This window comes from Pterocles gutturalis, unplaced genomic scaffold (assembly GCF_000699245.1).
Source record: "Pterocles gutturalis isolate BGI_N339 unplaced genomic scaffold, ASM69924v1 scaffold33768, whole genome shotgun sequence".
In the NCBI taxonomy this organism is placed as follows: Eukaryota; Metazoa; Chordata; class Aves; order Pterocliformes; family Pteroclidae; genus Pterocles; species Pterocles gutturalis.
The window spans coordinates 37,457-63,808 of record NW_010119173.1 but is presented as its reverse complement, the minus strand read 5'-3'; the positions used below and the strand labels follow the sequence as shown (position 1 = coordinate 63,808).

The 26,352-nt window shown below is 38.6% G+C and overlaps 1 protein-coding gene across 1 annotated transcript in view; it reads left to right on the top strand.

The window, feature by feature from the left end:
• The window catches only part of BCKDHB (branched chain keto acid dehydrogenase E1, beta polypeptide), a gene marked incomplete at its 3' end in the record, with an annotated part of 44,483 nt that extends 18,861 nt beyond the window's left edge, over positions 1-25,622 (top strand). The window contains exon 7 of the mRNA XM_010076492.1: positions 25,536-25,622. Coding sequence (XP_010074794.1) covers positions 25,536-25,622 — 87 coding nt within the window. The remainder of the gene's footprint in view (positions 1-25,535) is intronic.
• Positions 25,623-26,352: the final 730 nt, after the last annotated feature.

Here is a 26,352-nt window from a genome sequence, read left to right as displayed (position 1 = left end):
CCCCCCAACAAAAACAAAGCACCCAAAAAGTAAAAAAACCCACCAAACTGGAGGTCTTTCCCTGCTCCTGATTACTATCTTTTTTCCTGTTGTCCTGAATTAGCAATTTTTTGTGATCATTACAGTGCCTGTAATCTTTTTTTTCCTTCATTTTTCACTTACCCATTTGATGAGGTACTTTTAATATTATAAATACATGAATAAACTTAGATTCTACAAAATAAGTGTTAGTATTGCCACTTTGGGAGCGTGCTTATAGGCATGTCATTTCCATCACTACCTCATTAAAATTAGTCTTAAGTCTCTTCCATGAAACTGTTTTTTTGTCAAGCTACTTCAGAACTGTGAGAGAAGAGCTGCTGCCTGCCTGCTGTCCAACAGTAAAAATGCTGCTGAACGTGCCTTTGGCCTGCAGTGCTCAAAAAGGTTCTGCAGGTGTTTTTGTCTTTACATTATTTACAGCATTAACAACTGGAGCGTAGGCAAAGGTTTACCCCTCACTTTGTGGTAATGGCTCCCTTGATTTAAGCTTGGGCGAGTTGTTTGGGTTCGCTGAATGCTTGCTGTGAGTTTCCTTAAACTGGCAAATCCACAGTCCATCAGGACTGTTGACTCTTAATCCAGTCTGTACACCAGCTGATTTTATGCTGCTGGTCAAGTTATTCTGAAGCTTGAGAGACATCTGCAGCTTAGTTAACTCAGGCTGAGTAACAGTAGTGTACTGAGTGAAGATAACCAAAGGATGAGGAGAGCCATGGGCTTGAAAGAGATGTGTGATTCCATCAAGTACCTTCTCTGCCTGCAGTTTCTTATTTAAGGCAGTATGATATCTACAGTTAAATCAGATTATACAGAAGTTTAAGCAGAGCAGACCAGGCACACCTCCTTATCTGACTATATATAGAATTGTAGAACGCCTGGTTAGAAGGGACCTCAAGGATCATCTGGTCCAGCCTTTCTTGGTAAAAGCATGGTCTAGACAAGATCGTCCCGCCCCCTGTCCAGCTGAATCTTAAAAGTGTCCAATGTTGGGGAATCCACCACTTCCCTGGGGAGATTATTCCAATGGCCAACTATTCTCATTGTGAAAAATTTTCCTCTTGTTTCCAATTGGAATCTCCCCAGGAGTAGCTTGTACCCATTACCCCTCATCTTTTCCATGTGATTCCTTGTAAAAAGGGAGTCTCCATCTTCTTTGTAGCCACCCTTGAAATACCAAAACATGGTGATAATGTCTCCCCTAAGCCTTCTTTTCTCAAGGCTGAACAAACCCAGTTCTCTCACCCTTTCCTCGTATGGCAGGCTTCCCAGCCCTTTGATCATCTTTGTGGCCCTTCTCTGGACCCTCTCCAGCCTGTCCACATCTTTTTTTGCATGGCAGGGACCAAAACTGAACACAGTATTCCAGTTTGTAATGTGTATTTCTATTTGGAGTATCTTAATCCTGTAGACAAGTGTTTTGTCATTCTGTAGTTGCTCAGTAAGGGATTTGCTCTTGGTCAGGTAAAGTATAAACAGATTAAATGTGATAAAGGGAAAGGTGAGCCATTGGTCTGCTCCTCTATGGCAAAGCTTGTATTTCTCCGCAGTGTGAATTTTACCCGTATGTTTGTCTGAGGGACTGCTGGTGGGATGGAGCAGGTGATGGGAGGAAGGATCTGTGTTGGGTGTCTGCTGTTGGCAGCATCCTGGTGTCTGGTTATGGATGTGTAACAAGTTCTGTACTTACACGCATACCTATGTGTTGCTTCATATAAATTTGATCTTCTCAGCTGAAGTGTTTTCAGTGTTTGTTTGCAGCGTATTTTGTCTTACTTGGATGTACTTTCTATCTGTAAAATATGAAATGTGTTGAGTTGTTGTCATCAATCTGAAGAGAAACTTTGGCAGTAATAAATCCTTTACAATGCCCTCTGGACAAGCAAAATTATTCAATTTTTTTAGCGAAGTTTTTTTCTTCCTTTCAAGATTTGATCTGTCATTCTATGAAAACAGAGCACCTCTTTGAAAGAGCAGTGAAGTCTGTATCAATGGATTGGATCTGCACTGAAATGCTGTTGGGGAAAAAAATGCAGCAGTGCATAGGAAGTGCAGAGCTTTGATTGTACAGTGTTTTGCAAATCTGTGCTTTAAAAATAGATATTCTGAGAAGATTTTCATCTTATCTTCTATCTTGAACATCTTGTAAGGTAACTGTGGCATAAGTAAAAAGATGGAACAGATAGACCTGTTGCTTTAAATCTGTTAATGGGTTTACTACTAGGAATTAAAAGCAAGTTACTTAGAGAGAAATATAGTGCACACTGGCTAGGCAGTTCAGCTATTTGTTATAATAAATACCAAACAGTAAATGTTTTTAGCATTGCTCTTGTGTTAGTATGGTTGCAGGCTGGCCAGTATGATGGGAGAAATATTGAGTTATCTTCTGTAGATCTTGTCTGTTTTGCTCAGCTGAAAATAATTAGTGGTTTACTATGCAACACTGAAACTTTTAAACTTAATTTTCATCCTGGACACTTTTTAAGGTAATTGCCAACGTAAATAGAAAGATGGAACTGATAGTCGTAGCTGCTTGCTGTAGCCTCACCCCAAGAGGAACTACGTGGTGCAGTTGGTGCAGATGACCATGGCTGGGGATGGGACTTGCTGTGCTTCAGTTATTCCCTTCCCGGGATGCCAGTGTCAAGGACCAAGAGAGTGGTTGAAAAGTTGGCCATGCCGGAGAAAGTTCTTGGCTGTCCATTCATCTGCTGAAGTCCTCTTTGCAGGGTCTTTATAGGTAACGGAATTGATTTTACTCCAGTCCAGCCATTAAACAGATCACCAGCTATTAAAGGGCTGCCCTTGACGCCAGACTATGATTTATGTCAGCCTCCATAAATCTCAGGCCAAGTTTTTGTTTTCCCGCATCCCATATACATGTTTGAAATCTATGTCTATCGTCTCCTTGTCCTGTTGGATGCAGAGGAAAGGGGATGGTGTAAGTGATGCTCTGCAACCTTATTGCAGTTCTGCTGGTGCTGGGATGCAAGGGGCTCTGCTGGTGGGAGCCAGTGCGGTGATCTTATCGGAGAGCAGGACTTTGGGTTTTGATGTGAAAACACATCACTCAGTTCCACAGCTGGGAGTGGTGTCCTTTATGATCAGTACAGGCTGTTATGTTAGTCCTTGGCCTGCTGCTGCTTTCAGTCCCTGCATGCACACACATCCCCTTTCACATCTTTTGTACCAACCGTAACCTACCTGTGACAGTTCTCAGAACTCGATCTCTTAAGGCCTCATAACCTTAATTGGTACTGCCTTTAGAAATGAAATAACTTTAACAATGAAGTTTTTCAATATTTAAAAATGAGATGCTTTGCTTAAACTTGAAGCCTATTTTGACACCTGTGGTATAGGCATGCAGAAGGATGTGCTGACATGGTTAGTGCTTTGGAGATGAGCAGTAATGTGTTAAAAGCTTCACTGCAAAATCTAACTGCTTAGCCTGCTTGCTGTAGCTGGTTCTTTATGGAAAATTATGTCATCAAAATGCATATTTAATAAAACTATGAGAAGTAATACTTCACAACTGCCACCAGAGGCCTCGTTTTAGCCAAGTTAAGCAGCTGCTTTAACTTGGCATTGCTCCTATGAGCACGTTTTTGAATATATAGCTCTGAGTGGAAAATAAACAAACATAAATATAGTGAATATAAATAAAAATTGCTGCCCAATTTTACTGATATTTTCTTTGCATTTTTAAGATTTTTGTGGTTATGTTCTGTTTTGCAATAGGTTAGTCTTTGTCATCTGCATGAGGAGGAGATGCCTGGAGCAGAATGCCATGGGGTTTGAATGGATTCCAGCAGTAATTGAAACTTGCTCTTTGGGTACAGTTCCTGGGATGGGTAAATGTGCAAACAGGGGCTAGATTTATCTTTGGTCAATCTTCAGATGTCTGTGAGTGAGTATTGAAGTTTGAGCTAGTTACAGTAGCTCATAGAGCTATACTAGAGAAGGGATGTCTCGTGAGGGTCATTCATCCCAGCTGTTTCAGTGGCCTATTTTGGGATGAGATAAACTGGCCTCTGGAAATGTCTTGGTTTAAAAGTTTGTTGTGTTTTTTTAAAGTTAAGGGAGCCCTGAATGAGTGTTGTGTAAGGTCAGGTGAGGTAAGGAGTATCCTCCTTGTACAGCTGAGAGATGACACTTACTGCTGATAGAAAGGACATAAGTAGCTATCCTGAAAAAAATATATCTGACATCTCTTTGCTAGAATAAAAGCAAAGAATCTCATATATTTTTGTAAATAAATATTTTCTTTTACATAAGACTTCATTACTGTTTAAGTTGGGAAAGGGTCTTGTGAAAGAAAGACGTCCTTCCTTACTTAAGGCAGTAGATAGAAACAGTCCCTTGCCCCTGAAAATGGATCTAGCTGTTTCAAAATTCTCTAGCATTCTTATTTTTTTTCTCTGGATCAAGAGAAGTCATTGATTTTTAGAGGCCGGCAGCTTAAATAGATATATAGGAAATATTTTAAGTCACTTAAGTTAGTTGAGACCTGTATTTTATGCTTCATTGCTTTTTACAGAAATCCAGACAGGTGAAAAAGTTGAACTACATAAAATGTAGTATATTCCTGAGTTGTCTCTGTTCAGTCAGAATTTGTCATTTTGAACATGCTTCAAACTGCTGGAGTTGTGAGTTCTGTGCCTTTGTTGTTCGATAGGCTCAGTGCTGTGAAAGCTTGATGTCATGTCTCTTCTGAACTTTATATCAGAGTTTTCATGTGCTTAGAAAACTAACTTCTGACGTGATTATTTTTCTGAATTTTACAAAGTGCTGGTACCAAAGAAATTATTTTTAAAAAATGACATTTTGTTTTCTTTTGATGATGGCAAGGACTGTTTTTAATGTATCACACGTTTTCTGGTTATATGCTTAGGTTTCAGCTAGTGTGCTGGTATGTCACGATCACTTAAACTTGGACTGCTCTTCTCAAAAGATTCAGGTCACACTGAAAGTGTCCCTAGTTGGATCTGCCAGATTTTGATGCCTTTTGTGCTGTAGAGCCTTTTAATAAAATACAGCATTCTGAAGACAAAGATGGGAACCCAGGACCTTATTGGAGAGTGCCCTACTTACAGGAATGACCACATTCCCTTTTGTTTTCTCTCTTACTGCTGTCTGATCGTTATTCTGTGTGATTTAGGGTAATAACACCACTAGAATATTACCAGGCTGATCTCCCAGTTTAACCTGTAATTTAATAACAAGGTCACACCCCAGGAAGATGGAAAATTGAACTGGAGAACCCACGTGCATTGGACCCAGGAACTGCTCCTCTTGAACGCGTGCCCTTACCACCATCTCTGATTGAAGAGCTGAGCAGTTCATAAGCTTTTGACCCCAGGGCCATGGTACTTTGCTGTCAGTTCAGTCTCAGCAGATTATCAGCGTGCTCAAACCATGCTTCATCTTAGTCTCTGAAGGACAGAATTTGTTGGAGTCGCTTAGGCAGTGAATCCTGAACAGCTGTGTGTAGGAGCTGTGTGTTCAGGTTCTTGGTAAGCCTTTCGTCATGCCGTAGTTGAGAAGCCGGGATCCATGGCAGGCTTGATGCAGTGAGTGGCCTAACCTCCCATCTTTGATCTGCTTTTGTGCCCATGTCAGGTTGGTTTTTCCTCCCTCTATGTAACGTGGCAGTGAGATGTGATGTACTGAGATACCTGTAATTCCTTTTTCGTTATAAAAGTTGAGATTTCCAGTGTGGAGGTAGAAGCGAGCCTTTTGCTAGGCAAGTCCATCAGTATTTTACTGAGTGTAGAAAGAATTTTATGTGCATTAAACACACTGATCTGGAGTCTTTCTAAAGCCTTTCCCAGGAAAATTGGAATAGATTGTACAGATGGTGTGTGCCTAGAGCTCTGGTGTGGTGCTATGATGCAGTTCTTTGTGCTTTACCTCTAACGAATTGAAAGTGAACCCTTTTCAGCTCCCAGTATATAGCTGAATAGATCAGCATAAAAAGTTGTGCTGTTATGTATTAAAGAAGTGACCCAAGCTTGTCTGAGGACTGTGTGCTGCTTTTGCTGCTTCCTTAGGAAACGGAACAGCGAAGGCTGTCCTTACATTACCAAGCCTCTTGTCTATATGTTACATTCTCGAAGCATTATATCATTTCATGGGCCAGTGAAAATTTGGTAAGACTTTGTTTATTTTGACAATCTTCACTGATTTCTGACTAAAGCTCTTGCTCGATTCCCTAGGGCTGGACTGGGAGTGGTAGAGCAGTTATGGTTCAAAGAGAGGAGCTAGCTGTCCGTGGAGTGGATAGCTTTTTTTTTATTTTTGAGGGAGAGAAGGATGCACTCCCTGTGCTTATTCGAACATGAGCATCCTAGGTCTGTGTGGTTTACTCATGTATGAGGGAGCTGGGATCAGGAATGTTTTCTCCCTTTTATGCCTTCAACTGTAAACACAAAAGCATTAAATTAACATGCTTCTCAACATCCACTGCTGATAAGGGAACCTCTGCCTTGACCATGTTCTGCTGACTCCCCAGCTGTTGCATATGCACGCAGACATCTGCATTTAGTGCAGCCACAGGACAGTTCCCATTTCCTATCCAGGCAGGTAACGCTTTCCTACTACTTGATTGATCAATGGTGGTATTATTGGAAGGCTAAGCTACCATGAAGGGTGCTGCTCAAGAAACTGAAATATGAGATGTGTATGAAATATTTATAAAATTTGTTACTTTATAACCTATAAAACTGTTTAAAGACTTTTTTCTCCCTTGCAGAAATTAAGCTTTCAGACAAAACTTTTTTCCCCTTCATTATACTTAAAACAGATTTGCTTGGAAGCTTCAGAGATATTAGGCTGTGTGGATTTTTCTGTCTATGAACTGTTGGGTGGTGTGGTATTGATTAAAAACCCAATGGCACACTTCCCAGTGCCTCACCAGTCACATTCAGGGTAAAGTTCTGTGGTTGTGGTGTTCTTTATATTGAAACACTTGTGTTACTGGAAGTGGGAAATCTAGCTCAGGATTAAGGACTCTTAAGGGATTGTGCAAATTACTGTATTTTATTCACCCTGAATTGAGCCGACCGTGGTATTTAAGTTGATGAGTATCAATCTGCCATTTTCACTTTTGCAAGTGAAAATTTGCACATTTCTGCTTTTGTATTATTTAGAAGGCAAATATTTGCCACGCGTAATGATGATGATGATTTGCATTTATTACCTAATTAGTCATTCTAATTAACTCTGAACTGTTGCTACTGTAGCAGAAAGAAATGCTGAGAATTATGACTTAGTAATAAAAGCACTGGAAACTGAAATGCCGCATTACGGGCTTCTGGGTTACTGTGAGCCTGGATAATTGAATTTTGCAAAAAAAAAATAGTGGTGTCTTTGCAGAAACATAATTTATGAATTGACATTATCAACAATAGTAATTCTGAAGGTGCTTCTTTAGGACACTGTACTACAGACAAGAGAAGGGGTGTATGTTCTTCTGGGCACTTGATGTTGTGTCGCTTTGCTCTTCTGTAGGAAAGGTTCTGCGTTCCTCCCCATGGACGTCGGCGTAAATGCTTGGCAGGCTGAAAAAACATCTGCCCCCTCATTGAAAGAGCCACAGTGGGAACCACTGGGTAATACAGCACTGGGGAGCAGATTAGGGCAAACTCAGTGCCTGTTTTCCGTTGAGGCTATTTGATAGGAACTGTTTCGGGGCCCACGGGAAAGCTGGGGAGGGACTTTTTACAAGGGCGTGTAGTGACAGGACGAGGGGTAATAGGTTTAAACTGGTAGAGGGCAGATTTAGATTAGATATTAGGAAGAAATTTTTCACCTGGAGGGGTTCAAGGCCAGGCTGGATGAGGCTTTGAGCAACCTGGGCTAGTGGAGGGTGTCCCTGCCCATGGCAGGGGGTTGGAACTCAATGATCTCTAAGGTCCTTTCCAACCCAAACCATTCTGTGATTCTGTGATTTCTACAGTGTGTATTAGAGCTTTCTCCTTAATGCACGGGTGGCATTTTGGTCAAAGTGATTGAATAATTGTCAGTAGTAGATCCTTGGTGTCCAATACTTAATAGGCAGCATGTCCTAGCAGTCCTATCGCTCTACCAGCTTGTTCCTGTTCCTTTAAGTTTACTTCATCTAATTGGACAGTGAAAAAAGGAAAATCAAGATCAGTGAGCCTGATGTGGGTTTTTTTATGCATTAGCTGCACTCATCAGGCATTGAACTGTACAGTCATAGCATAGGTATCCTGGGATCGGATTTATGTTTCTTGGCTATCTGTTCTTGATCTTTTGCCATTTTACGTGTTGCTCCTTGGATTTTGTACTGAATGGATCTCATATCTATAAAATAAGATTAAAGTTGTACTACTTGAATGATGACAGTTAACTTTGTCACTATTTCTGTAAGAAACTTTTGTCTTTCCATCTTGTAGTTTCAGGTTGCTAGAGAATGCCATGGGCTTTTGCTTGGCTTCCAGAAGCAGAACACTGGAACCATGTTTGAGGCGGTCATTTTAAAGTTGTGAGATTGTATATAGCCATTTTAGTAACCAGTTATTTGCCTCTTTTGCTCTTCCATGTTTCAAGAAGGCTTTGGACGGAAATGTTGTTTGTTCCTATGCGTCTTGTTTCAGGGAAGTACCTCAGCACTGGGACATCTGTGTATATATAGTTCTGTTTTCTACTTTCTCCCTCCCAATACAAAAATAGTTCTCAGTCTTTAAATTCCTGTGTCTGGTTTGCACGTATGTATTGATAAGTGGTACTTGAGACAAGAGTCTGATTATTGAAAACCTTGATTAAATAGGGAAAAGGCATTTGTGTAATTTCTGTTAACGTTGAGGAGTATAGTGCTGATGGTCCATGAATTCCTCATGAAACCTTTTCCCTTTTGCCCACATCCCATATTACAATCTTCAAATTTAAAGGCACTTGTGTACATAGATGAGTAGTGGTGCATAGTCTATAGTTAGAAGCTATTTTATAGCTCTAATGTGTGTTTTAATGTTTTTTCCATTGCAACTGGTGCTGACTGAAATCTAATGGAAGTTGGGATGAAGTTCCATGATGGTAATCATGTATGAATCATTCTTTCATAGAGATAATTATTACTTCTCTACAGTATAGCATTTCTTTAAATGTCTGTAGCTATTTATCCTGCTATTATCACTTAGTTGAGCCAGCTGCTCTTTTAAACTATTTTTTTAGGATTCAGATGGTATGGATTCTTATTATTTGTGCATTATAACTTTTACCCCAAGACAGTGTAGTTTTAAGCATTTCTGAAATAATTTTGTAATTTTAAAGATAATGTTAAAATTAGTGAAGCTAAGATTTAATCTCTTTTTTACTGAACTTTTGTTTAATAGCATATGCATATGCAATTATTAATAGCCCCATGTGAATTAACTCTATCCCAGCCAAAACCAGCACAAATAGAATGAAAGATGTCCTAGAATGAGATGCATAGACTTTAATTATTGCATGACTATATAGGGGTTTAACACATGGAAAACACAGGTCTGGAATTTGTTTTTTTCCCCAGAAATAAATCAGACTAATTTTTTTTTCTACATTTTGTTTGCAAAATAGGCTTTTTTGTATTTAAAACTGTTACTAATAGTATTCAAAAATAGTTTCATTTGATGTGCATTTTTGAGAATCTTAAACTGATATGTATATTTCAGAACTTTCTGAAAAGTTTTTAAAGCATAAAAGCAAAGAATAAAATAATTTTAAAAAAGTAACTACATATTTGTCTACGGTGCTACATTCTAGCAGAGTATTTTGGCATTTTTTTCCTACCTGGTTTCTGATCACATTGTTATATGGAACTAGCCCTACAGAACTGAGAAGCTGCCTATTGTACAGAATATCCTTTTGGGGATAATACAAGGCAGAAATTCAAGGGACAGAACTTAGCTTTTACTCTTAGACTGTTCTTGAAATTTTACTTCTAGTTCAACTGCATATAGTTGTTTTGTCTTTTTTTTTATTTTTTTATTTTTTAATTTAGAGGGAATGTAGTAACTCTGTTCCCAAAACTGCCTAAAAGACCTATGAAACATTTAGTTCTGTGTAAATTTCCCGGACTTTAATTGTTCAGGCTTTCCCATATTGTGTGTCAGCCTAAAGGTAGGGTTTTTGTTTCTTCTTTGTGAGGATTTTGCTTGGGGAGTTACATTTGCTAAAATTATTCATACCTGCCTGAGCTGTTTGTTATCTTGCCCATATCAATCATAATAAGTTGTGATAGAACAACAAGACTGCTCATGGATTCTGGATACCACTTTTTTGCTTGATTTACTAGGTGGAGAATTGTTAGCTTCATGGTTGGGAAGCCTCTGATTGCATTATACTTTTTTTTGGTGGGTTATAATATCTGTGTCTGGCATTGCTGAAGCCTGCAATTGTAATAAAATACCTGTATAGTCTTCTGCATTTATTTAGGGCATTTGTACCTGTACTGAAAAAAATGAAGGTAAAGCAAGGTTTGGAGTGTGTTGAAGCAAAGCTGCATAAAAAGTGAAATTAAGGGTGGAGAAGAAACAGAAAGATGTCATTCAACACCTAGAGGGAAAACTCTTGTGGAAGGTATTTAGGGATATGAAAAAAAGCCATTCCAAAACAGAGAAGAATGTGTGTTATAAACTCATGTAATTAAATCATAGTTGGAGGTTACACTACTACTTCATTTTATGCAGACATCTGTCTGTAGATGAATGGTATAACGTTGTATAGGAGATGTAGACGTGTAATTTAAATGGCTTCTCTTTGAAGACAGAATATGAAAGATAACTGATAAGAAGAAAACCAGACTTTTCAGTAACTACAGAAAGAGGACTATTGCAAGAGGATTTTTATACGTAGCAGCGCATTTAACAGCCCGTCAGTCACATTGCTCCCCTTTCTGCTTGGAGTGTTTCACCGAGTGACTCTCATTAAGCCAGCCAGCACTTTACCTGGGTGACAGTGCAGCTTTGACGGGTATCATCGCTGTATAACACCTGTACTCACCTGTTACCTGCCCTTGCGTTAGCTTATACTCAGTGCTTTGAGAGTTCTCTACAGCGACCGAGAGGATGGAATGTCTTAGGACTGCTCTTCATATTCCTTCACAAATTTGATGATCAACTAGAGTGTTTGATTTTGGTTTTCAGGTTTCGGTTTCCTGGGTGAGTTACACAGAAATCTCATCTGAAAGGGACCATTAGTTTCTGGGATGTTGTTGGAAACAACAGGATTTTGTATAATTTATTGTTAATTGTAACTTAAGGTGGGAAAGTAATAAGATAGTGTAATATATGTCATCCTTGCTTTGAGAAGGAAGAAGCTGGGCCATAGTGATAGGATAAGCGGGATGGACCAGTGGCACCTGAGAAAAAGCGGGTGATTCAAGTGGCAGGGCTCGGATGTCAAAATATTCATGATTTACGTCCTCTTCTTCTGCCCATGACTTGACAAAGAGCTACCCCTCTCTCTGGTTCTGGAGGTGGTGTGGTTTCCCTTACTGCACCATGAACACAGTGCTAACCATGCAGGGCAAGCAGGAGCTCTTTGCTTTTGGTAAATGTTTGTGCAAAATATGTTTCCCATATTCTCCCATTCACACCCTTCTTCCTCCCCTGCTTTTCTACCCGTGGGATTACTCAGCAAATGCTTTTGGCATTGATCAGCGTTGTAGCTTGTGAAGTAAAGGTGCTGGTGTTACATGGTTGTTCTGCAAGTTTAAAAAAAGGGCGGATTTTTATTTATGAAATTTAATTACAACAAAAGTCGTTAGAAGTAGTTAGTTCAGGCTGTTTTCTCTTCTCTTTGAAGACAGAGTATGAAAGATAACTTATAAGAGGAAAACCAGACAGAAACTGGATTATTAAAGTACTGGAAGGTCTTAATCTGAAGCAAACTAAAATAACTGTGTTAAACATTAGAATAACCTTCATCACTTGTTAAAAGAAGGTGATGTGAGGGGAGTTGTTCCTTTGGCCTCTATTGCATGAGGAGAAGAGGCTGCCAGCATTACACGTGCTTACAATGATATCATTTTAAGATTGTGCAATTAGTTCTTTGTTCCATCTGAGCTGGATGTGAGGTATTTATCCACTTGCCTGAGCACTGTTTTGTTTAAACTATAATGACATTACTTAGATGAGCAGTGCAGCGTGCTGTAAGTTGGAACTTTGATTTGGTTTATGTCTTGTGGCTTAAAACGTACAATTGTTTACAGAGAATGCTAATCAAACTTTCCAGATGAGAAAAACAGTAAGTGGCAGTTTATAACCACTTGGTTACAGTATAATGCTTGTGCTGTAAGTATGCATTACGATTTCTCCATCCAGCTAAAAAAATAAAAAACAAATGGCCAGTTTTATTAATACTTGGTCTGCAAATTTCAAAACTGTAAAACCACTCTTTCAGCGTATGGTCAGACATTCCCACTAAATACTAATCTGTACTAGGTTCTCATCTCTGGCATTTGTGGGGCATTTACTGATACATTACCTTGGCTTTGAAGTTCACGATAGAGCTCTATTGGAAGATTACATATTTCTAAAGGAAAAAGGGTTTAAATGGCTTTACTGCAAACATTTTGAATTTAAAGAGTAAAGTGGCATCTGTTTATCATTTGCCAGTTAACTGGGTCATTACTTTAGCACTAAAAGCAAAATTGCATTATTAATTTTTTCAAAATTTTTGAAAGATTTCTCTTAGAAATTTCAATTTTTAAAATAAACGTAGAAGGTGTGATTCTTTTCTTTCTGCTTCTCCTTATAGGGGAAATGGAGTTAGAGTTGAGGAGAAAAAAAGAAATTTGGATTATTAAGCACAGCAATGTGACTTTTAGATTTCCATTTGTTAGTGTTGAACTATTTGCAAGATGATGGCAACAAATGTTACACTTGAAAAAAACCTGTGGAAACAATTAATTTCTAATTACCAGCTACAGTGTGTTGTTGACATTAAATCTTTCTGCTGTCATTTTTTTTTTTGGCTCAGAGCTTAATGGTGTTTTAAATAATGGATTGACCAGAGGAAAATGTGATTTTTTTAGATGTTAAAAATACTGTCAGCAGTTTGTGTTAATACAGTTTTATAGTTTTATTTTCCTGTGAAAGAAAATATAAAAGTAATCTACCTCATCACATGTAAATTTTCCTTTTTACTGGACAATTAAAATGCATATAAAGTAGTTGATGCCTATGTTCCTGTGTATGTAGGTTTAAAAAGAATCATCATGATTGATGGAGCTGTTTTGAAGTTAAACCTTAAAGGTCTTGCTTGTTTTATCTAATTACATTTGCTTGCACTAATGAAATGTTGCAAAACATGGAGATTTTCTTGGGGCAGTTACTTGGGGCAATTGAAAAGCTAATACATGGAACCTTTCTTATTTCAGAAGTGACCTAGTATCGTCTTGTAATTTGCTTATTACAAAAGAAAGATGTAGCTATGTTTTTTTCCCATGTCTTCAGTAGTTGTCAAATATTTAATAAGATTGTAACTTGTTTTTACTTAAAACATCATAGCGTTAAGTAGTTTTCCAACCTGTAACGCACTATAATAAAATACCATTTTTTTTTCCAGTACTGGGAAAAGATCAAAATAAAGGTCACTGTAAAGTAGAAGTCAAGACCCATATTCCCTCTCCCTCCTGTATTATTTATTAATTTCATATTTTTTTCATTATCACCTAAATTAATGTCAGAACCGACATGATTGCGCAAGCTGATGATTCAGCAAAGTACTGAGGAAATTTCTGTTGCGATGAAGTTTTGAGCTGTCCCCATACGTGTTCTTAAAATGCTGTGAATCTTGTATACATTGGCAAACTTCTAAAGGAATAAAATATTTAGGGGAAATACAGAAATACTCATCTTTGAAGAAATAAAAGACTTTGGACAATCTAAAATTAGATCATTGCAAGGCTCAGTGCTTTTATAATGAAATATCATTAGAAATACGGGAGTACAGAGGAGGAGATGGTGATTGCATTAGTTAACGTGCCTTATTTACAAGTCCTTTCTGCTGCGTACTATTTAGGATATTTGGCAAGTTACTTAGTTTCTTTGTGCCATGGCCTTACAATTTATAAAATATGTATTAATCTCTCCTTTTTTTTGTGTTGTCTGATGTAAATATGTTCATAATTTTGGGCTTCCAGTAGCTTTAGAGATTTAGACCTTTTTGTCTAATTTTCTTCAAGAAAAGAAACATATAGACGATATAACTGAGATCTCTACAGGCATTTCAATGATTACAGTGATGCAGAATTAATGTCTGACTTGGAATGAGTGTTATTCAATAGCATTATGGTAGGAAATCAAAGCTTCAGACAAGAAGGGCTCATTCGTGCCTTGTATGGTTCTTAAGCCAACTTCATGGTTTTCTGCCAGCATCACTCCTGCCGTTGAACATACAAACTGCCTTTGTGATGTAGGAAGAAAGTCTTTGTGTGACAATTAATTTAAGACTGTCACATTTCTGAGTGTTTAGAGTAAACGTTGTCTCAGATATGTTAATGAACAATATGCAGGTAATTTCTGAAAAGCAGAAGGAGGGATAACTAATCTCAGGTTTAAATATTAATTTATTAGTCCACTTGTAACTTCTGAGACCTAAAATAAATATTAATTTTGAGCATAAGTATAGAAAAAACAAAGAAGCAAGTTAATTTTTGAAGAGTTTATCTTGTATGTCTAACAGTATAGTTAAAATAAGGGAATAAAAGCCTCAGAAAAGGACTTCTCTCCATGGAGTGTCAACTGCATGTGGTGATGCTACACATACTTGAAGGGTGTCTTATAATGTGTCCATTAAGATTTCTGGGATGACAAGGACCTCTTTAGGGAAAACGATCTCTTTGGTACAGCATTGTCTGTCTCTGTTTGCTGAGACTTTCTGATTTTGCTTCTATAAACAGGGAATTAAAAAATAGTATAATGAGGAAGGGAGGGACAAATTTGTCCACAATGCATTATTAACAATTGGTCAGACTGGTGAAGTTTGGAGGTTGCCACTGAAGTTCTTGTTTTCTGAAACCTTTACTATTAGTTTTATGTTTTAGGCTGCACACTCAGAGATTGTTTGAATAGATGTATTTAATTGTGGTTAAGTAGGCACATATAGTTCAAAGTGTTGTGGAATTATGAGTTACCAGTCCAGTGGATTCATGAATATTTTCCATTAGTTCAGTTGCTTTTGGAGTTAAAAAGACTATTTAAGGACTCTGTTCATAGTTAGTTCTGGAAGGCAATGACTGGGAGATTGAGAGACATTTGGTCAAAAGAAGCTTTTTTTATGTTCATGTTATTTATTTCAGTAGTGTTATCCAGGTAGTGTGTGGGGTCCTCAGAAGTAAACAGGAACTCCTTGCACTGGATGTATGTTAAAAATATTAATTGTCACTGTTAAGGAGAGCTTCCAGTATCCCGAACCAAATGAGATGTGAAGAGATGGAGGACAAGAATGCAATACAATCAGTATAATGTATATGAAGTGACATTGAGGCAGGTGGGTTATGTTTTCAAATTTGATTTTGACTTCTGAATCAATTTTCTTTCCTAAATAACTGATTCCAGTGAGTATGTAGCAATTTATCTTAAGGATATCAAGCAGTCATGCTATGGAATTGCAGAAGTAATTTTACTTTGCCTGTCTCTTACTGAAGTTGTTTAGTATGTTCCTAAATCTTTTTAGGTTGAGCAGGAGTATCTTTCTGCACAAAACATAACTTTTCTCCATTGACTCTACGTCTAGATCATTAATAAGTTTTCTTAGCAATTAACTGTGTTAAGGTATATACAATGGTGTTATGAAATTGTTAGAGCGTTTGAAGCAGCATTGTTTTACAAGAGTCAGTTTACTGAAAGGCATTAGAAAGTTAGTCATTGGTTGATAGAATACCAGTCCTTTTAATTTAGTTTAGCACTCTTCTATTAAAAAATAAGTCAAGCAGCCCAAACTGTGCTGAGATGCACTCTGCTGTTTGTCATATCTCTTTTCTCCTTTCAGTCTTAGCTATTTGAATTGAAAGTTGTTTTGCAGAGGAATTCTCTTCTACTCTGTGTTTTTACAGTGCCTAACACATTGAGAATCTGTCCTTGGCTCTTGGCTTTGCAGGAAGCTTTTCAATCTCTCCATTGAACATCTCAGCCATACCCTGAGAATGTTATGTAGATGTAAAGGCCATAACTGTTTCATTATCCACTCTCTTCATTGCTGCTTAGGATGTTCTGCCTAACCCTCTAGGTACCCTTTTGGTTTGGATTGTAATTTTTGTAATTTTACAGGTACCTTGTATTACTCCTGTGCCTTTTGTCATTTCTCATTATCTCTGCACCATTATCTTTGCACTACAGTATTATGTTTTTGGTGCTGTGCCGGAAGAAGCCACGTTAATCTTGCAGAATTATTTTTGGCGTTTATAGTGTAAAATGATACATATTGGAATAATAAAATCCTGGTGTGTCGAGGCAGGAAGTTTTATGGTTGCACTAACATTTCTCTGCAAGATGTTTCATGTGTGCATCCCAGCTGTGGTCACATTAGTTCTTTATGAAATGTTCCTGCCATGCATACGTTTTAAACTGGGGAAAAGATCCATCCTGATGTGGATTTCAAAGTGGTGAGGTTTAGCCAGTGTTATGCAACATCAGCATAAGAGCATAAACTATGCAGTCCTGTCCCTGGGCTCCACTGAAAAGATCCTGCCTCTGTCTTGGTTGCACGCTCCCTTCGGTTATGGATATACATTGACATCCCTTAATCCCAGTCCATTAATCATTTTTGTGGCCGTTCATTGGACTCTCTCCAGGATGTCCATGTCTCTTGTACAGAGGAGCCCCGAACAGGACACAGCACTCCACGTGTGGCCTTACAAATGCTGAGTAGAAGGGAAAGATCAGCTGGCAACACTCCTCCTAACGCAGCCTAGGGTGCTGCAGGGGCCACATTGCTGGCTCGCGGTGAACGTGGCGTCCGCCAGCGCACCCATGTCCCTTTCCTGCCAAGCTGCTTTCCAGCTGTGCGGCCTCCAGCATATACTGATGGGTAGGGTCGTTCCTCCTCAGGTGCAGGGCTTCCTTTTGGAACTTCATGAGGTTCCTGTTAGCCCGTTTCTCCAGCCTGTCCAGGTCCCTCCAAATGGCAGCATGACCCCACAACTCCCGGTGTGTCATCTGCAGCTCTGCTGAGGGTACACGCTACATCATCATCCAGATGTGACTGAAGAGTTGCCTGAAAAGGAAACTACAATGATATTTAACTTTGTGAAATTCAGCAAGGTCAAATGCCAGGCCTTTCACCTGGGAAGGAAGAGCTTGTGAGAGCAGAGACCAGGAGTGCCTGGCTGGGGAGCAGCTCTGCAGGCCAAGCCCCTGGGGGGACCTGGTGGGCAGCGAGCTGACCGTGAGCCTGCAGTGGCCCTGGCAGCAATAAGGGCGAACAGCATCCTGGGCTGTGGCAGCAGGAGGACGGCCTCGGTGATGGAAGGCAGCAGTTGTTCCCCTCCACTCAGTACTTGAGGCATCAGCCCCCAGTAAGAGCATGGCAAAGGCTGTCAGGATGGTTGAAGCCCTTGCCCTTAGGTGGATGAGCACTGTCTAAAGGGTATAAATGTTTATGCAAATAAACAGGACGTGTGAACTGTTACATGAATGCTGATGATCTTATTTGTAATCCTTATTAAAAGGAGACAGTCAGATCTGTTGCTTGGAAAATGTACCTCCAGATAGGAGGAAGCTGGGATGAGAACCTAACCCATTGCAGGGACCTCGCTGGAGACGAGAGACGGTGAAGCCTCAGCTGCTTAATGCAGTGCTGTTTGAGGTGTAAGGACCATACTTCTTCCTGGGAACTGTTTTTATTCTGCCATAAGAGTCTGTGTAGGTTTAAACAGGAGCACAGTGGTAAATTAGGTGAAGCTGATAAGAGAACTGGGCATTCATTGTTGGATATCATTTATGGTTAGGCAACTCTGACATTATTTATATGCGCATTCAGAACAACACGTGAGTGATGACTCCTAAGCAAAATGTTTTTGTTGTTTTTACACATTGAATTTGAGCTATTCATCTCAGTCTTCAGAGAGATTTTTATTTATTTTGATCTTGATCTCTGAGATCCAAGTAATATTTGCATTTCAGTTGCTAACAGAGAAAATGAATGTACAGACATACGCATCCGCATGCAGATAGATAGGTGTGCATCCTAAAACTGCCAAAGTGCAGAGAAGTCGTCAAATAACTTTTTTTGAAGGCTTTCTTGGCTCCTTAACAATTTATCAACAAGAATACTTTTAATGCACTTCCTGTTCACTGTAAGAATAAAAGTATTAAAAAACATAATGACCAGAATTCTAGCTATTATGGTAATTTTCTCTCTTTCTTACACAGTCAGGGTTCTCAGGGAGTTGTCTGAAAACAGGTTTTGAGAATTACTGCAAGCCCATTAACTTGTTTCCTTACTCCAACTCATCTAGTAGAAATACAAAATTCCTCTACAAAATGTACAGTTTGATTTCTTGACCATCAACTCAGATGTAGCTAAAAACCTTGGAAATTATTTTATTCATAACCTTTCTGACAACAGGATCAGGGCTTACAAACTCCAGCAGCAGGTGGTGTGCATATGTGGGCTGAAGAATGCTTAAAGGGGAAAAAACTTTACTGTCTTCGGGCCAGATGAGTTATGGACATACGTGCGGTGCACTGTATATATCTATCTATATGTATCTAGAATTATGTTAAAGGGTAAACCTTAGAAATTGATTAGGAATCTCTGCTTTGTTTAGTGTATCAGTGTGATTTAATTTGAAGTATTTTAAAATCCCAATTCCTTGGGATGCAGAACCATGCTAATAATGTTGCCTTTACTGTCTCATCTAGGTTTTTTCTACAGAGAACAGTATTTATATAAAAAAAAATTTGTTGATACTTTAAGCTTATTCTTAACCATAGTGTTAAAGGAAAGTCAAAGGTCAGAGTCTTGATGGAGAGCTGGCTATAAATAAAAGTATGTTTGTTTTTCTTTTTTTCCCCCATCCTACTGCTAGTATCCCCTCCTGCTTTTGTCTTTGCTGCTGTCAAAGATGCAGTCCAACCGCTTCCTGTGTTTGACATTGTTCCTTCCCTTTTCTTCAAGCTATCATTAGGATTTTAATCTGAGTATGCTTTACTAATGCTATGGAGCCGGTGAAAGTAGCAGGCAGGCAGAAGCATAGCAAGACTGGCCTGTTAGGGTGAACAGGTTTGAAGTGGCCATGTAAAATTAACTTAAATTATTTCCTGAGAGCTTTATTCCTTATTAGAAGTCAGTGTTTGAATGCACAGTAATAATTTTCAAAGATCTCAATGGGTAGCATGAGTGTTGCCTACAACATGCTACACCTTAGTACATGTTTGGATAATTCCTCTTATGCAGCATTGTTTGGTTTCAGATAAAGAGCTCATTCGGCAGCAACTACATTTTGCATACTTCTAATTTTCCTGCCTTTTTTCTTTATCAATATGATACTTGAGGTTGTAATGCATTATGGTTTTAGATCTTTACGCTTGCCCTAGCCTTATGAATCTTAACAGAATGAGTGCAAGGCTGGCTGTCTCATTACCAGTAATTGAGAAATCTTGTTCATACTCTGGTCTGTCAAGCTGTGTTGATGAAATAATGGTTTGTCATGTCATTTGTTTGTCTTTGCATCTTGATTTTGATACTAATTGAGTTTCATTTTGATAAATGAGCTTCAGTTAACTTGGGAGTATAGTGTAGACATGATATAGTAGATTTGAAGGCTCTCTCTTTTTCCTTCTTTTGGAGTTTAGAACCGTTGAAAACCACACTGAACAATGCTATTTTATTTTTTTTTTAATTCAGATTATTTAATATTTTTTCTTTAATGTTAAGGATTATTTTTTCTGTTGTGTTGGAGCTTTAAAGAGTGCATACTATTCCTAGGTTTTGCTGCTCCTAGGAGAAGAAGGTAGTTCGTCTGTGCGACTGTAGTTACGATTTGCAAATGATCGTTAGGCAGTTACGGGGCTTTTGCGTCTCCAGGCTCTTAGGACACATCCTGTTCCACTTCCCTTCTATTCCTTCTCTCTGCACCCTGATAAAAAAGGGGTACGTGAGGATCTATTTGGTTTTCCACAGATTCCCCAACTCTGACATAGCTCTGGGATCTCCGGGAACTGGGGAGGTGGTAGGTGCATTTGTTAAGATTGTCAGTCTATCACAGTTCGTTGTGTCTGGAGTACATTGGACCTCGTGTGTCATCCTGGGGATCTGCATGTGCTCAGCAAGTGTCATCCTCAGTGATTCATCTGGCAGGCTGTGTTATCCATTCCTCTGTGGGAAATGCTGAATAAAAATCTGGGATCTTCTTTCTATTGCTATCCTTACGATGTGCAGTACCAAGAATGCTGCTATGGGTTATTGAAACATGAAAAGGAAAGCAGAACTAACGGGTTGGGGAAAGTAGGCTCCCTCAGTTTTTACAATTTCTAAGCACAAATTCATTAAAACTGATCTAAAAACGAAAAATAAAAATGTTTTTCAAGGCATATATTTAAACTTTACCAAGTTATTTCTTTTTTTTAAGTTTCCATATTCTGATTGGTTTTCAGTAAAGGCACGTATCTATTAATGTTCATTTTTACACAATTTTATAATTGTTTGCATACCTGCTTAGTGTGAAATGAGATGTAATACAAATACAATTTCAGTCCTTTAGCTTCTTTAAAATTATTTTCAAAAGGTATTTTTTCAATTATGCCGGAGTTTTTTTTTTACAGTCTGTAAAGAACACAACCAAAAGGATGCAAAACTTTAAATTGGAAAGTGAACATCAAAATAATTCCTTTCCTGTAAGAGATGAAAAATCGTTTTATTCTAAGAACAAGATTTTCTTTTTTCAAGAAAAGAGGTAAGGTCATAGTGTTATTGTTAGTGTCAGCACCTAGATTTCAAAGCGCTTGGAAGTACCAGACTTGGGTTGTTTCTGTCATCAGTGCCTGTAGGAGGGGAGAAGGCAGCCAACATGACGAGTAGAGAGTTGAACAGAAGAGCGATTAGAAATTCTTGGATAAAGAGTGTGGTCGGGGAGGTTGAAAATAATTCACTCAGCTGCTTCACTGCAAAAACACTGGGCTGCAGTTCAGAAAGCCTTCAGAGTGCAATCCGAAAGCATTAGTCTTGCGAAGGCGTTAGGTTGGTTTTTTTCCACCTTTCATTATCAGGGTGATCATGCCGCTAGCCTTTTGCTCTGACACAACGTCAGTTGACGTTCTTGTGGGTGACTCCAATGTAAAACAGTCCTGTCAAAGAAATTGAAGTGGAAAAGTATAGCCAATATGGGTTTCTGGGTTTGTTTTCGGGTTCATTTAGTAGCTGAAAGCCCTGGAGTTTTTTCTTTAATGGGTGGCTAAAGCACAGGTGACAGTGCCGTGCCGTGACCTGGGTCTCAGCTGCCCTCCGGAGGGAGGGAGTGCTGCAGGAGCTTTCTGCGAGCAAATCCTGACCTGCCTGTGGTCTCTGAATCTGTCTCTGGGGTGGTGGTTGCTGCTTTGTGCTAACTGTACACTGCTGCAGGATAAGTTGGATTATCTCCTTCGACTGGCTTACCCAGTGGCCCCTTCAGTGTTTGAGGAGGTGCCAGGGATGGGCTGGGAACAGGCGGTTCTGGTAGGACCTCTCCCTTTTGGGAGCAAGCAGGCTTGTGTCAGCTGAGCTCAGCTGGGAAAGCGCAGAGTGACCACGACACCAAGAGGAGCCACGTTCTCGAAGGGCTTGGGGGTTGCGTGTGATTTTCCTCTATGGTCTGTCTCCAAAGATGGTAAAAAAAAGTTTCCATTTTTGTTTAATTGGAGATAGGAGAGAACTACAGAATCTCTTAGTGCCCTGAGAAATCTCTCTGGGCTTTAAAGATCAGCAAACAACACCTTCTGGTTGTGGATATAAAGAAGGAACGTTTTTATCAGCACCACACCGTATTTTTTTTAAGATGCATTTTTAAAAGTACTCTACATGAGCTGCAGAATTTGCGTGAAATGCGTGATCAATCATGCAACTCAATCATGATTTGTAATTAGATGCTCACAAAACGAATCAATGCAGTTGAGAAGTAAGGCATTAGTGCTGTGTTGGCTTGAACTGTATGTCACATAAAGGCAGTGCTGGTGAATGGAAACAGTAAGGTCACTGACATCCTGCAGAGTCTGATATTTAACCTGTTTTTTATTATTTCTGTTAAAGATATGGAAAACATTTAAAATGGTTACTGATAATTTAGAGGTAACAAACTTCTGGAGAAATAGATAAAATAGACACTGGTAAAGAGAAGATAGGTTTGTTAACTGAGCTGGGTTCAGGCACACAATATATTTTTCAGCATATCCAAATATAATTTTATATCTTGAAATAATAAATGCACACTATATTTCCATCTTTATTCCAAGAAGCAGTTATCCTTAAAGGACAAAACCCTCTTTCCCAAGAACAGGGAAGGGCAGTCATCAGTTGAAGCTGGACTTGGGTGGTTATACTTTGGCCAAAAGGCTTCATACATCCAAGAACTGCAGTACTGAGGTTATAATCTCTGTTTTTTGGCATTGTTCTGAAAAAGGCTGGAATGCTTGTTCCAGATGAGTGTACTTCAAGAAGGACAGTGAAAGCTGGAGATGATTCAGGGTAGGGTTGTAAGAATGATGAAGGAATTAGACATGTACTGTATGGTGAAAGATTTAGAGCTCAGTCTGCTTAGTTTAGCAAAAGCGTGGTTAAGAGATCATTTGATCACAATCTTAATATATTCATGTGGGGAGCAGAAATGTGATAATAGATAGCTTCTCCATCTAGCAAACAGAAGTAAAATAAAATCCAACAGCTTGAAGTTGAAGTCAGCCAAATTAGTTTGGAAATAAGGTGCAAATTTTTAACAGGGAAGGCTGTTCAACACTGGAACAACTTAGCAATAGCTGGGATGCATTTGCAAGCACTGGAAATACTCTAATTAAGATTGCATGTCTTTCTGAAAGACTCACTGTAGCTTAGGAACAAGTGTTAAATATAAAGTAGAAGTTGATATGGGGAGCCTGTAATATTCAGAAATCACAGTACTCGCTTCCTTAAAGTCCAGGACTCGATTTGCAATGCAGTGTGGTGGTTATGCTCAGTTGAATTCAGGATTAACCATTAGGAGAATTGTTAAGGTACAGGGTGGTGCAGGTATCCACACTGGCCCTGAACAAGCTCGGGTGGGTACTAAAGGCACCAAAGCTATGCTGGCATGGTGTCCCACCAGGAATGATATATCGTGCTTTTCGTCAGGGCTGAGATGCTTGTGTGCAATGGCTGGTGATCACAGCTGCTTGCTCCCTCTTAACAAGCTCCTACAGGCAAGGAATGCTTGAAACCCTTGGGAATCATATGTGAAAACAAGGATCTCTCATACAAGGAGAAAGAGGTTTCCAAAATTAGATTTTTTTTTTTCCCCTTTCTTTTTCTTTACTGTTTACATGGGGTCAATTTGAGAACAGATAAATTATTTCAAGATAAAGTATCAGTTAGTTAGAGCAAGAAAGCATATTGGAGTCGGGAAACTTGTGATGTGAAACTAGGTGGAGGCTGAGGTATAGTGAAGGAACACATTAAAGGTCATATTCTTACTCTTCCCTAAACATCAAATGATCTCTATTGTGGAGACAGGATACTGGACTGCTGGATTACTGGTCTGTTCCCATGTGGATTTTTGTTATATATGCTCTAACAGTGTCTGTTTCATATGATTAAATTCTGAGAAACCAAGTCTGTAACTTCAATGATAGCTTGTAATGTTTCAAAGTGTGAACCTCTCAGAACAAATACATGCAAAAGGGTCTTTGTTTAAAATAAAAGTAAGCGGATTCTCAAAAAAAAACCGTTTAAAATGTATTAACTGCATCAGTTTTACCACAGCAACTTAAAGCCGATATTATCAGTTTTAGCATATCAACTTAAAACTGGAGTGTACGTTTTATTTGTTGAACTGTCATTTTGCTGTATTGGACAGATAGACAGTGCAGTTAATGCCTCTGTTCTTCAGATAGGAGTTTCCAGTGCTGGCAAAAGAAGTTCAAAAAATCAGCCTACGTAACTGTGGGTTATTTTCCAAGTGTTGAAATGCCTTTTCCTGTCTTGTTTAGCTCTGAATGTTGTCAAACCACTTCATAGTACAGTATATGGATCATCTTGTTTATGGGCTTGTGACTTGCCAGTACATCTGTGGATGAGCTACTTGGAGCCATTGATTGAGTCATTGCTAGAAAAGCAAAAAAATTAGAAAAGGACTTGAATCAGAAGGAAAACTGTATGATTAAGGCATTGCCTTTAAGTATTCTATTATGTAGCCAAAACGGAGCTGCGTGACTGGAGAATGTGCTGGTGTAGACATTACATTGGAGATCACAGAATTAAGAAAGTTTGACCTGATAGCTAGCACTGTCTTGGGCTTTTCCACTTGATGAGTAATGGTACATGAGCAGTACACTATGTAGTTATCTTAAAAATCAGACTGTAACTGTTTTTGAAAGATGAACATAAACATTATCCTGATTTCACAGACTCGTAGAATCACAGAGTGGTTTGGGTTGGAAAGGACCTTAAAGATCATCGAGTTCCAACCCCCCTGAAATTATTAAATGAGTATTACGAAAAGTGAGACTTTTCTGCCATATTTTTGACCAAAAGTATGTGATATTGTTAGATTCTAGGCAATTCAGCATGTAGTTGCAATAAACTTCAAGATATTTGGGTGTGGTGAAGCTTTATACTCCCATCAGATTAAAAATATTTTGCTTTCATTGTTGTGTTTCACAATGAAACGAGTTTGGTTTTTGATTAAAAGATGCTTAGATCATCTTCTGTATATGATGTGCGATGTAATTGTTTATAAAGTAGATCACATAAAAACTGCACAAACATTGAGTTAAAATTAGAAAATGTTTCTAATTGCTGTGTGAGACTTAAATAAGCAGCATTAAGCCACATGATTGTCTTCTTGCTAAAATTTTTATTTAACAGTTTTATTTTCTGAATAGCTATGATTCATGACTTTACCTACGATCTGGCTGTGCGGAGATAGGTATCAGTGAAGGATTTCTTTACATGTGTGTCTTTAGGTAGTTTTCAGAACCCAAGTTTTTACTGACTTCTTGTTAAAATCCTTATTCCCTTTCTGAAGTGTCACAGTATGCAGTGATAAGGTAAATTCATATACAGTGGAATCAGTTTTTATTCTTGATATTTACTTAAAATGGAGTGGAACATGTAAATACTTTTCTAGTAAATATAAAAACATCCAACTAATTACTGAATTTAGACTTTTAGGATGATTTCTTTCAGTGAAAATGCAACAGGGGAGAAGTACCTATATTCTAACTGCTAATAATGTCACGTATTTAATATATTCCGCAATAGTATAAGTAAGAAATCACAAGAGCTGTAATTTGATTTCAGTTCTGATGTTTGTTTTTCCTTTTCAGTCGGTTGTGAAGACTGGGCGATTGCTGATCAGCCATGAGGCTCCCTTGACCGGAGGATTTGCATCTGAAATCAGTTCCACAGTTCAGGTACACGGCTTATTTGTATTTAAGGGTTCTGCATGGCTGAATATGTTTACCTATGGAAAGAATATTTATTACTACATTAAAAGTTGAGTTTGTAATATTTTTTAAAGTTATTCCCTTTTACATTTTCATAAAATTTCAGTTTTGCGAATCTTTGCGTTACTTTATCTGACGAGCTGAGAAACAATGTCCCTACCAGGCACTGTGCGGAGCGTCTGCTAAGCTAGAAAATTTACCGTTCACTGCAAAGCAGGGAGGATGCACTGTCAGATGCAAAGGAAAAATCTTACATGTATAGTCTGGTTTTTATGTACATTTTTTACCTTTCTCATATTTTTATCCCCAAAGCTTCTTAAAAATACATTCCAGGAATGTTGAAATCAGCCACAGAAAAAGCACCCAGGTCCAGTCCAGTATAACGCGGTGTTAGACATAGTGTTCAGAGACCTCGTTAGGAAAGGAGTCTGTGAAAGCTGTTCATGGGCAGTTGTGGTGATGATCACACACGTGTGGAGCTTGGATGCACAGAACAGCTCTGAAAGGTTGAGATGTACATCAGTATCAGTTGTCTGGAGCGTTAGGCTTTAACTTTTTTGGAAGTCCTTTTGAGCTTTCTGACCTTTTATACCTGTGATACTGGTTTATAGAAACATCTAAATTGTGTCCATCACCATCTGATTACATTTTTTTGGATATTCTGTTCTTAGAGTAGCTAAATTGTAGGGCTAGAGAG